Source organism: Pongo abelii, chromosome 9, assembly GCF_028885655.2.
Source record: "Pongo abelii isolate AG06213 chromosome 9, NHGRI_mPonAbe1-v2.0_pri, whole genome shotgun sequence".
NCBI lineage: Eukaryota > Metazoa > Chordata > Mammalia > Primates > Hominidae > Pongo > Pongo abelii.
This window is the reverse complement of record NC_071994.2, coordinates 73,809,589-73,822,331: the sequence shown is the minus strand read 5'-3', so window position 1 is coordinate 73,822,331 and position 12,743 is coordinate 73,809,589. Positions and strand designations below refer to the sequence as shown.

Genomic DNA, 12,743 nt, shown 5'->3' with positions numbered 1-12,743 from the left:
ACAAGAAAACTTAATATAAATTTTGCAGACACTTCAAGAATACCACAAAACACCCAAAATGGGCTGGGCATGGTGGCTCATGCCTGCAATCCTAGCACTTTGGGAGGCCAAGATAGGAGGATCGCTTGAGCCCAGGATTTTGAGACCAGCCCAGGAAACATGGCAAAACAAAAGATGCAAAAATTAACAGGGTGAGGTATCATGTGCCTGTAGTCCCAGCTACTCGGGTGGCTGAGATGAGAGGTCCTGAACCCTGGAGGCTGAGGTTGCAGTGAGCCAAGACTGCGACACTGCACTCCAGCCTGGGCGACAGAGCGACACTGTCTCAAGAAAAAACAAAGAAACAAACAAAAAACAATAAGCAATCTATCCGAGTTTACAAAGCCAGGGAAAATATCAGGGTAGTCTCTTTGGCTATAAAATTTGGGTTCTTTAGACTACACCAGGATAATTAAAGATGTATCAATTTTAATACTCTAAGGTTCAAAGAGTATGCGAACTCTGAATCAACTAAAGCATAAAACTGTTTAAATATTAAGCTCTCCTATGTGGGATCACATAAAATAATACTTAAAATGCCAAACAGCTGACTTCCATATGTTGAATATCTGCAACAAACAAGTCATCTCAAATGACTGGTAAGAGATTAAACATGCACCAATCTGAACCTGACCTGCCGGGTGCATATGGTAAGAATTATTTTCTATTTCTTCTCGGTCATCCTGAAGTGACTCATCATGAAAAGAGGTTTCTTCACTGCTTCCTTCCAGCCCATTTCGCAAAGCAGCACGCATGTTTAATGCAACAATGGTATCATCCACACTGCTGCTGTTGTTGTGTTTATTTCCAGCACTTTCTGGGGTTTGCGGAATAGGTTTGGCAATAGGGTTAGTATAAAAACGTGACACAAGGGAATCTTCATCTCCATCCTGCTGGTGATTCTCATCAACAGGTTTGCTTAGGAAACTAAATCTGAAAAGGAAAAGAAATAATACCTTAGCCTCTTGTAGTAGTAATAACAATGATAATAGCTAATTAATACCGAGCCTTTACTAAGTGCCTGGCACTGTTCTGGATAGTTCCATGGTTCCATGTATTAAAAATTCACTTAATACTCACTACAGCAGTACTGTGAAACAGATAATTACCATCTCTATTGTATACTCTCCTATGTGGAATCAAATAATGGGTTAATTTTAAGATTAAAAACTGAAAAAAAGTTAGATTTTTAAGATTACAATCAACAAAATGTTAGAAAATGCTTTGTAAATAATAATAATAAAAAACACTAGAATTTTATCCAAAAGAAAAAAAAACAGGAGTGCAAAGGTGTCTATACAAAGGGTTTCTTTTTTTTTTTTTTTTCCTTTTTCATGATACAGCCCTCAGGAGGCCCTGAGAACATGTGCCAGTATATAAGGATTTTTACTGAAGCACTGTTTTGAGTAGAGGAATACCGGATAATCTAATTGTCCACTAACAAGGAAATGGTCAAGTTATCTTAACATTCACAATAATGACTTATGCAATCATTAAAAAAGAAAAGACAAATATATTCATACAGATAATGGAAAGGCATTTCTAATAAAATAAATGGAAATAAGGTTACAGAATATAGCATTCATGCATAATCTTTACATTATAAAATATATTTATAAAGAAATAAATTTCGGCTGGGTGTGGTGGATCACGCTTGTAATCCCAGCACTTTGTGAGGCCGAGACGGGTGGATCACTTGAGGTCAGGAGTTCAAGACCAGCCTGACCAACATGGCGAAACTCTGTTTCTACTAAAAATACAAAAAAAACTATTGGGCGCGGAGGTGCATGCCAGCTACTCAGGAGGCTGAGGCAGGAGAATTGCTTTAACAATTCACATCAGAGGATGCAGTGAGCCGAGATCGTGCCACTGCACTCCAGACTGGGTAACAAGAGCAAAACTCCGTCTCAAAATAAATAAATAAATAAATTTCTGAAATGAAAGAATATATACCTAACTATTAAGAATCACTGTACAAGGCTGGGCACGGTGGCTCACACATGTAATACCAACATTTTAGGAGGCCAAAGCGGGCAGATCACTTGAGGTCAGGAGTCCGAGACCATCCTTGGCTAACAAGGTGAAACCCCATCTCTACTAAAAATACAAAAATTAATCAGACATGGTGGCGGGTGCCTGTATTCCCAGCTACATGGGAGGGTGAGGCAGGAGAATCGCTTGAGCATGGGAGGCAATCTTGGCTCATGCCACTGCACTCCAGCCTGGGAGACAGAGTGAGACTCTGTCCCCCCCAAAAAAAAAAAAAAAAAAGAAAATCGTCACAGACAAAATATCCCTTAAAGGGCTGAAGGGTGTCAAATGCATGCTAACCCTGTCCAAAACAAGATACACAAATACCAAAATACATCTGAAGCACTAAATCAGAACTCCAATAATTAATAATTTTAAGGTTTAATGAATTCAAAAGACAAGACAAAAATATGATTTGATTTCTAGGTGCTCATAAGCTGTAGTACTTCTATGCAATATTCGACAAACTTCATAAATTTTCATAAATTCCTAAGAATGTCTTAAAAATGAGACTATGACTCTCTAAGAAGAACTCAAAACAGAATTCAGTGTACCTCTCTCCATTTTCTGGATATTCAGATGGTGAAGCTAGATTTTCTGAATCACGATTAACAGGAGAAAAGAGATTGCTATTATTAAGGTTCTTCAAAACCAACTTCTTAATGCTCTTCCTATAAACAAGAAACCAAAAGAAGAAGAAAAAAATTACTCAGGCATACATATATGTCTCAGACATTATCTTAAAAACTGGAGTCCAATGGTGCACTTCTGCTCAACTCTTGTAGACCTAAGAATAACCTAACAAGTTTCATTTATAAACGCTTCCTAGGATTGTATAGCCAAAACACAAGGCGTCAAATACATTGCACTATGGTGTTTGGAAGAATAAAGCTAAACACCTTCAAGTCAAAGTGGAAAATCCCCTTGAAAACTGTCCTCCTCCCAGCTCTGAGCACCTTATCCAGACACTTTGTTCACTCATCACACTATGTTTGTATTTCAATCATCTGTATACTCTCTAAATGCTTTCTCTCTCTTTTGACAGTACAAACGTATGGCTGTCTCACCATAGAACTCATAGTGCTGTCTTGAATGAAAAAGGTAAACAGACATTTGCTGACTAAAAAGTTTTTTCTTTTTACTTTCTTTGGTTTGCCCAAAGAGAGAATTTTTTAAAAACATGACAAGAAAGTATTGAAGTAAAAAAATCCTGTTATCAAATGATGCAAATGATCGATCACAAATACCTAAAAAGTTCAGGTGTCCTTCTTTTTTCTTTTTTCTTTTTAGACAGAGTCTCGCTGTGTCACCCAGGCTGGTGTGTAGTGGTACAATCACTGATCATGGCTCACTACAGCCTTGACTTACTTCCCAGACTCAGGCGATTCTCCCACCTCAGCTTCCCGAATAGTTGGGACAATAGGCGCCCACCACCATGCCTGGCCACTATTTTGTTGAAACAAAGTTTCGCCAGGTTGCCCAGGCTGGTCTAACTTAGCCTAATGTAAGAGCACTGTACTCATTCACTACAAAGTACACATTCTTTTCAAGTACACTTGGAACATTTATAAACTAACAATATATTGGGCCATTAAAGGAACTCTCAAATTTCTAAGACTTGCTATTGCTATCGCCTTTTACTTTTCATCTAGAAATTAATAACAAAAACTTAAACAGAGTTGAACTAAAAGGAAAATTTACATATTTAAATGCATATATTTGAAAGAAGGAAAGCTGAAAATCAAAGGGGAAAGGAGAAAGGAACAAGATAATGATTAAATATTAATAAAATATAATAAATTAAAAACTGATGAAATAGGAAACAATCACAGGAGCGAGAACATCAATAATGTTGTAAGTTAGTTCTTTGAAGTTACCAGTAATACTGGGAGATCCCTGGTCAAACAGAAAAAAAGAAGACATGATAAAAATCAATGTTGGGAATGAAAAAGTAGGTGTCCGTATAGACGCCACTGACAGCAAAAAAAAAAAAATAAAAATAAAAAAATAAAATAAAAAGGGTATTTTTAAACAACTTTATGCCAATAAATTTGAAATTTTAGTTATTGAAATGTATATTACAAAAATATAACTTATCAAAAGTGACTGAAAATATAAAAGAAAAAGCTGAATAATCCTCTAACTCTTAAATACTTTTTCCCCCAAATAGTCTTATAAATACTACTTCAGACCCATCTATCATTACCAGTACCAAACATCTGATGTTACCATCAGATTAGATTATCAACTTTTCTTTTCTTTTTTTTTTTTTTTTTTTTGAGACAGGCTGGAGTGCAGTGGTGGTATCATAGCTCACTGAACCTTGAACTCCTGGGCTCCTGTGATGCTCCCACCTCAGCCTCCCAAATAGCTGGGACTATCGGCATGTGCCATCATGTCTGGCTAATTTAAAAAAATTTTTTTTTTTTTTAGAGACAAGGTCTCATTTTGTTGCCAAGGTTGGTCTCACTGGCCTCTCTAGTGATCCTCCTGCTTTGGTCTCTCAAAGTGCTGATATTACAGATGTGAGCCATTGTACTCAGCTAGAAATTATTACCTTATACAAACTTTTCTAGAGAATAGAAAGAGGAAATTACTCTCCAGTTTGTTCATGAGGTCAGCATAATCTTTATACCAAAACTGGGTAGGGATGCTGTAAGAAAAAAACATTAGCTGAACACAGTTGTGCACACACACCTATAGTCCCACTTACTTGAGAGGCTGAGCAGGATCACTTAAGGCCAGCCCGGGCAACACAGGAAGACCTCATCTCAAAAACAAAAACAAAAACAAAAACAAAAACAAAACCCCTGATGAGGGTGGCGTGCAGTGTGTGGAATTTAACTATTGAACACAGAGGGCAGAACTCCTGAACAAAATTTTATAAAGTTAATCCTACAAGCAAGGAAGTTACCAAGCACTACTGAGGCATGTGGAAAGGACTTACGAGCCAATCTGAAAAGGCTCCTTGCTGGCCAAATATGAGACAATTTGAACATCACAGAAAACAATAACTGCATTGGACTGAAACATAGCAACTGGGGTTGGGGGTAGGAAGAGAGAGTAAGTAAACGTTTCAAATAAAGGTGGCATGGTGGATTGCGCTGTAATTTCAGCGCTTCAGGAGGCCAAGGTGAGGGGATTGCTTGAGCCCAGGAGTTCAGGACAAGCCTGAGTAACACAGTGAAACACCATCTCTACTATAAAGCAGGAACACGACTCTACAAAAAATTTTTTAAAAATCAGCCAGGGACAATGGCATGCACTTATAGTCCCAGCTACTTAGGAAACTGAGGTGGGAGGATCACTTGAAGCTAGGAGTTTGAGACCAGCCTGGGTAACACAGCAAGATCCTGTCTCTACAAAATAAAAAAAATTAGCCAGGTGTGGTGGCACGCACCTGTAGTCCCAGATACTCGGGAGGCCAAGTCAGAATAATCCCGAGCCCAGGAATCCAAGGGTGCAGTGAGCTATGACAGCACCACCGCACTCCAGCCTGGGTGACAGAGTAAGACCCCGTCTCAAAAACAAAAAAATAAACCAAAAATAGGGTCGTAAGAGTAGTCTTCATTGACATGACATGTGAGTACAGAGTGTCAGGGTTAGCTATATGGATATATGAGGAGAAGTGTTTCAAAGGGACCAATTGGGGCAAAGGCCCAAATAAATAGCATGCCTATCCTGTCCTAACAGGAGCAAGGAAGCAGTAAGTTTAGAGTGGAGTAAGCAATGGAGAGAATGGTAGATGTGTTCAGAGCAGTAAATGGGAAATCCTACCTTCAAGGACTTTATATGCCAATGTAAGCACTTTGGTCCTTACTCTGAGTAAAAAAATGTGAACCACCTTAGGGTTTTGAGGAGAAAAGGGAAATGATCTGACTTATGCTTCAAAATGACCACTGTGGTAGCAATGTTTAGAATCAGATGCAAAAGAGTAAGTAAAAACAGAAGAGTGGGGCCGGGCGCGGTGGCTCACGCCTGTAATCCCAGCACTTTGGAGGGCCGAGGCAGGCAGATCTTGAGGTCAGGAGATCAAGACCATCCTGGCTAACACAGTGAAACCCCGTCTCTACTAAAAAAAATACAAAAAAATTAGCTGGGCATGGTGGTGGGCGCCCGTAGTTCCAGCTACTTGAGAGTCTGAAGCAGAGAATGGCGTGAACCCTGGAGGCAGAGCTTGCAGTGAGCCGAGATCGGGCCATTGCACTCCAGCCTGGGCGACACAGCAAGACTCTGTCTCAAAATAAATAAATAAATAAAAATAAAAACAATAAGAACAGAAGAGTATATTGTGGTAATTCAGGCAAGAGATAGTGGTGGCTTGCACTAGGGTAATAGAAATGAATGTGGTGAGAACTACACAGATTCTAAGTAATTTACAGGGTAGAACCAAGAGGATTTGCTGATAACTTAGATGAGGAATGTGTGACAAAGTCAAGGAAGATTCCAAAATTTCTGACCTGAGCAACTAGAATGATAGAAATGCAATCATCTGAGACAGGTTTTGGGTAGAACAGGTTTGAGAAAGAAAACATGGACATGTTAATTTTAAATAAATGTCTTTTAGACATCAAAGTGAAGATGTAGAGTAGGGTAAGATACAAGAATCTTGAGTTTGGTAGAGAGGTCTGGGCTGGAAATAAAAATTTGGGAATCAGTAGACTACAGATGATATTTAAAGCCATGAGAATAAATTGAAGCACTTTGGAAATAAGCATAGATAAAATGTGATCAACAACTGAGCCAAGGGCATTCTAATTTACAGACGGTGGAATGAAGAGGAACCAGTAAAGGGGACTGAGAAGCAGCAACCAGTGACGCAGGAAGAAAACTAGGAAATTGTGGGGTCCTGGAAGACAATTATGAAAGTGAATCAAGGAGGAGGGACAAGATCAACTGTGTAAAATGCTTCTGTTACATTAAGACTGTTGATAGGTAGCTGGGTGTGGTAGCTCATGCCTGTAATCCTAACACTTTGGGAGGCTGAGGCTTGAGCCCAGGAGTTCGAGACCACCGTGGGCAACACAGAAAGACCCTGTATCTACAAAAAAAAAAAAATTAACTGGGCATGGTGGTGTGGGCCTGTGGTCTCAGCTACTTGAGAGCTGAGGTGGGAGAATCACCTGAGCCTAGGGGTCGAAGGTGCAGTGACGTATGATTGCACCACTGCACTCCAGCCTGGGCAATGGCATGAGACTCTTGTCTCAAAAAAAAAAAAAAGGATGACATTTGACAGCAACACCACAGAACTGAAGCCAAGGAGGTCAGATGGTATTAACAGCAAAATATATGTCCTCCCACTCTAATCCTTTCTACTTGTATATTTGAAAATCCTAAGCCCTGGTGAAACTGATCTCGAGCTATTGACCTGACGACTGGACTACTGTAAACCTTTTTACCTACTCTGTGCAAAAACAGTGTATAAAATGCTAGGACAAGGCGGGACACAGTGGCTCACACCAGTAATCCCAGCACTTTGGGAGTCTGAGGCGGGTAAATTATCTGAGGTCAGCAGTTCAAGACCAGCCTGGCCAACATGGCGAAACCCCATCTCTACACAAAAATTAGCCAGGCGTGGTGGCACACGCCTGTAGTCCCAGCTACTTGGGAGGCTGAGGCAGAAGAATCGCTTGAACCTAGGAGGTGGAGGTTGCAGTGAGCCGAGATCGTGCCACTGCACTCCAGCCTGGGTGACAGAGCAAGACTGTATCAAAAAAATAAATAAATAAAATGCTAGGACAGACATAAATAATACACAGTCCCTGCCTTCAAAATAATTTACTGATATTCTAAGAAACACGTAAAATTAGACTTTCCATCTTTTGTGAAGCAGATTACCATATTTTCTTTTTTTTTTTTTGGAGGCTGAGTCTCACTCTGTCACCCAGGCTGGAGTACAGTGGTGGGATCCCAGCTCACTGCAACCTCTGCCTCTCCAGTTCAAGAGATTTTCCTGCTTCAGCCTCCCAAGCAGCTGGGATTACAGACGCACGCAGCCATGCCCAGCTAATTTTGTATATTCAGTAGAGACAGGGTTTCACCATGTTAGCCAGGCTGATCTCAAACTCCTGACCTCCAGTGATCCACCCACCTCGGCCATCCAAAGTGCTGGGATTACAGGTGTGAGACACCATACCCGGCCGGATTACTGTATTTTTAGGGAAAGAAAGTTGCATGTAATGTTTTTAACTTATCACTTGAGCTGCGGAGGTTGAGGCTGCAGTGAGCAGTAATTGCACCACTGCATTCCAGCCTGGGTGACAGAGCGAGACCTGAACTTTTAAAAACAACAACAAAAAAACCTAATTATTCAAAAACAAAAGAAAATCATGCATATGTAAAATAAGAGGCATATTTATCAAAATATTTTTATGCTAACTATGAGTTATCCCTGGGAGTGATCGGGTGACTTTTATTCTTCTTTGTGATGTTCTGTATTTTTCAAATTATAAAAAAGTGGACTGGCCGGGCACAGTGGCTCACACCTGTAATCCCAGCACTTTGGGAGGCCAGGCAGATCCTATGAGGTCAGGGGTTCAAGACCAGCCTGGCCAACATGGTGAAACCCCATTTCTACTAAAAATACAAAATTAGCTGGGCGTGATGGCACACGCCTGTAATCCCAGCTACTCAGGAGGCTGAGGCAAGAGAATCGTTTGAACCTGGGAGGCAAAGGTTACAGTGAGCAAAGATCATGCCATTGCACTCCAGCCTGGGAGACAGAGTAAGACTCTGTCTCAAAAACAAAAACAAAAACAAAAACAAAGTGGACTGTATCACATCTGTAATATATTTAAATAATTGTATATTATTTCATATTTAGTTTATATCAGTATTTAATACTTAATTTCTGTTAACAAAAATAAACTCACTTGGGCATGAATGCTCCATTGGCTAGGGATGGTTCATCATCATCCAGCCCATCAAAGAGATGTGACTTGGCTGTGCCTGTTGTTTGTAAAGCTTTTGGCCGGACTCTAGTGGCAGGGCGGGGTGTCAGTTTATAATGAGTAGGTGTAGTAAGAGCCTTCTGGGCTGCTGGATTTGTTGGTTTCAATCTCTGAAAAACAAAAGCATCAAGGAAATTTTTGGTTTACTTTAAATGTATTGCACTGGCCTTAAAAATCACAAGACCAGATTTCAATCCTCATCTTTGCCATTCACCTGCTAGATACCTGTTGAAGTCTCTGTTCCCATAATACAAGGATGTTAACACCCAACTTTGTACATGTTGAGTATCCCTCATCCAAAATGCTTGGGACCAGAAGTATTTTGGATTTTTTGTGTTTTGAAATATTTGCATTATACTTACCAGTTGAGTATCCCAAATGTGAAAATCCAAAATCCAAAATGTCCCAATGAGCATTTCTTTTGAATGTCATGTCAGTGCTCAAAGTTTTGGATTTTGGAGCATTTTGGATTTTCAATTTTTGGATTTGGGAGGCGCTATCTTGTATGTATGTGTGCATACTAACCGAACTGTCTTTATTGTTCTAGAACTGATTTTTACTCATCTTTCCAGCCCCCATTTAAAATTATCTGTCTGACATCTTTTAAAATGTAATCAAGATAATGAATCTGTTAGCTGGACAGTGGAGGCGTGTGCCTGTAATCCCAGCTACTGGGGAGGCTAAGGCATGGGAATCGCTTGAACCCAGGAGGCAGAGGTTGCAGTAAGCTGAGATCGCACCACTGCACTCCAGCCTGGGTGACAGAGCGAGACTCTTTCTCCAAAAAAAATCCAAAGATGACGAATCTGAAAAAATGTTCTATAAATTAAAATGTACTAACACAACATATTAATATATCTTGTCCATTCTCTTCATCCTATGAGAGTTTAGCTTGCAATCATTCTGCTTTGAAAAACAGTATTTATGTTCATTTGATGAAAACATGATACCAAAAAAAATCCTAAGCCACAGACATTACTTTTCAATTAAACCAAAAATCTTATACTTCAAGAAAAACTGAGATTCTGTCATGAAATAATATTCAACTTCTATGCAATCCAAATTGCTCTGGGGAAAAAAAAGGCAGATACTAGCTTGTATTTATCCATCTTTTAGTAAACATTAATAATTAAACATTAAGTCAAACTCTGGGTACCAGAAATAAAAATAAAGTTACTTCCTCTGATTACTGAGAAAACTACAAGTTAGTGGAAGACACACAACTAAATTTCAGGGTGCTTCAGATGGCACCTCTACAACATCCTGAGGATGTTCTACATTTGTTTTCCTAACAGCATAAATGAGATTACATAACCACTTCAAATAACAATGTCTAGCATATCTAGCCTGTCACAATTTATTCTTCTCTTCCCAGTGCAAGCTGTTTACACTTAACAATGAATCTTTTTTATTCCCAGATTGTTGTGATCTTTCATAATTCTGTCTTTGGTTGGAACGCTTGACCTAGACGCACCAAGCCCTACAAATCCATACAAAATGTTAAACGTTCCTCTTCTGAAAACAAAGCCTTCTCAAATTCATCCAAGCATCTATGATCTTTTCACTAGTATATTTTAAATCTTGTATTAAGATAAAACTCATGTGACATAGAATTCACCGTTTTAACGCACCTACTTCAACAGTTTTTAGTATATTTACAAGGTTGTGCAACCATCACCACTATCTGATTCCTGAAAACTTTGATGACTTCAAAAAGAAACTCAGTTCCTCTCAATTTCTTCCCTCTTCCCTTTGAAACTATGAAGCTGCTTTCTTTCTTATGGATTTGCCTATTCTGGGTATAACATATAAATGAAATCAGGTGACTTTTTGTGTCTGGCTCCTTTCACTTAACGTTTTCTTTCTTTTTGTTTTGAGATGGAGTTTCGCTCTCGTCATCTGGGCTGGAGTGCAATGGTGCGATCTCGGCTCACTGCAATCTCCACCTCCCAGGTTCAAGTGATTCGCCTGCCTCAGCCTCACAAATAGCTGGGATTATGGGCACGCGCCACCATGCCCGGCCAATTTTTTTTTTTTAGTATAGATGGGGTTTCACCATGCTGGTCAGGCTGGTCTTGAACTCCTGAACTCAGGTGATCTCCCCACCTCGGTCTCCCAAAGTGCTGGGATTAAAGGCATGAGCCACCATGCCCACTGTGCCCGGCCTTCACTTATGTTTTCAAGGTTTCATCTATGTTATAGCATGTATCAGTACTTTACTCCTATTTATGGCTAAATGATATTCCATTATAGACATGTAAAACATTTTGTTTATCCATTCGTCATTGATAGACACTCTTCTACTACCACATACACTCTACTGAACCAGTGTAAACTTAAGTGCTTGTATGTCTGATCTTTGTCACTGGATAGCAACCTTAATAAATTCTTATTTATTTTCATTTTGTATCCTCAGCACTTAGCAACACAATGCCTTGCACATATTCAGCTACCTAAAATTAGGCTGCATAAATAATTGTCTAATCATTTACACGTCACTTTAAAAGGTACTTTCATATTCATATCTTGCTTCTAATATCTAGTTTACAAGATTAAATTTAAGAACACAGTAAGATCCCATTTCTCTTTTTTTTTTTTTTTTTTGAGACGAAGTTTCGCTCTTGTTGACTAGGCTAGAGTGCAATGGCGCAATCTCGGCTCACTGCAACCTCTGCCTCCCAGGTTCAAGCAATTCTCCTGCCTCGGCCTCCCAAGTAGCTGTGATTTCAGGTGCCCACCACCATGCCCAGCTAATTTTTGTATATTTCGTAGAGATGGGATTTCACTGTGTTGACGGGGTTTCACCGTGTTGACCAGGCTGGTCGTGAACTGAACTCAGGTGATCCACCCGCCTCGGACTCCCAAAGTGCTGGGATTACAGGCACAAGCCACTGCGCCGGGCAGATCCCATTTCTTAAAAAAACAAAACAAAACAAAACAAAACAACAAAATAAAAGCTGAGTGATACATGTAATCACATAAGTGACTGAATAGTAGTTTCTGTATATTGAGCAATTTACTATGATCCTGGTATGCATTATCTCATTTAGCCCTCAACATTGAACACTATTACTATTCCCATTTTACAGAAGAAACAAATTTAGGGAGGCAAAATGACTTTCTCATTTTCCAATGTCTCACAGATTTTAAGTGGTAAAACAAGGATCAAACAGACCAAAGACTACACTTTTAATACCATGTGAGTAAAAGATCATGTTTTTACACTAGAGTTATGAGATTAAAGACAAAGCTATGTAAAAATCAAGTGGTTAAGATTTTGGTTATGCCACTTAAGAGCATTATGATCTGAGGAAAGTCAGCCTCTCTAAGCCTTAGTTTGCTTAATTATAAAATGAGAATAGGGCTGGGCATGGTGGCTTACACCTGTAATCCCAGCACGTTGGGAGACCGAGGCGGGAGGATTCCTTCCAGGAGTTCGATACCAGCAAGACATCATCTCAAAAAGAAAAGAAAAAAACTTAAAAAAAGTTGTTTTAATTAAAAATGAGAATACTAATATCTGCCTTATTTCAGGACTGTTGAAAACCCTCAGCATTGATCTTCAGTGTAGCGGTCATTTCACTGTCCCAACACCTTCCAGATACAGCAAAAATAATTTACCCCCAGCTGAGTGAAATAATATCTTAAAAAATTAATTACACCTAGTTTTGCTAATCCCTTAATATATACAGGCAAAAAATTACATTCTGCACATTCAGTTTC

General features: G+C 39.4%; 1 protein-coding gene across 17 annotated transcripts in view; it reads right to left on the bottom strand.

Moving 5' to 3' along the window:
• Positions 1-12,743, bottom strand: part of NUP98 (nucleoporin 98 and 96 precursor) — a 118,815-nt gene that overhangs the window by 47,922 nt on the left and 58,150 nt on the right. For all 17 annotated transcript variants that reach the window (XM_054525948.2, XM_054525952.2, XM_054525951.2 and 14 more), the window contains 3 exons: positions 8,943-9,130; positions 2,625-2,741; positions 674-972 (listed from right to left, as the gene is read on the bottom strand). In XM_054525948.2, coding sequence (XP_054381923.1) covers positions 674-972; positions 2,625-2,741; positions 8,943-9,130 — 604 coding nt within the window. The remainder of the gene's footprint in view (positions 1-673; positions 973-2,624; positions 2,742-8,942; positions 9,131-12,743) is intronic.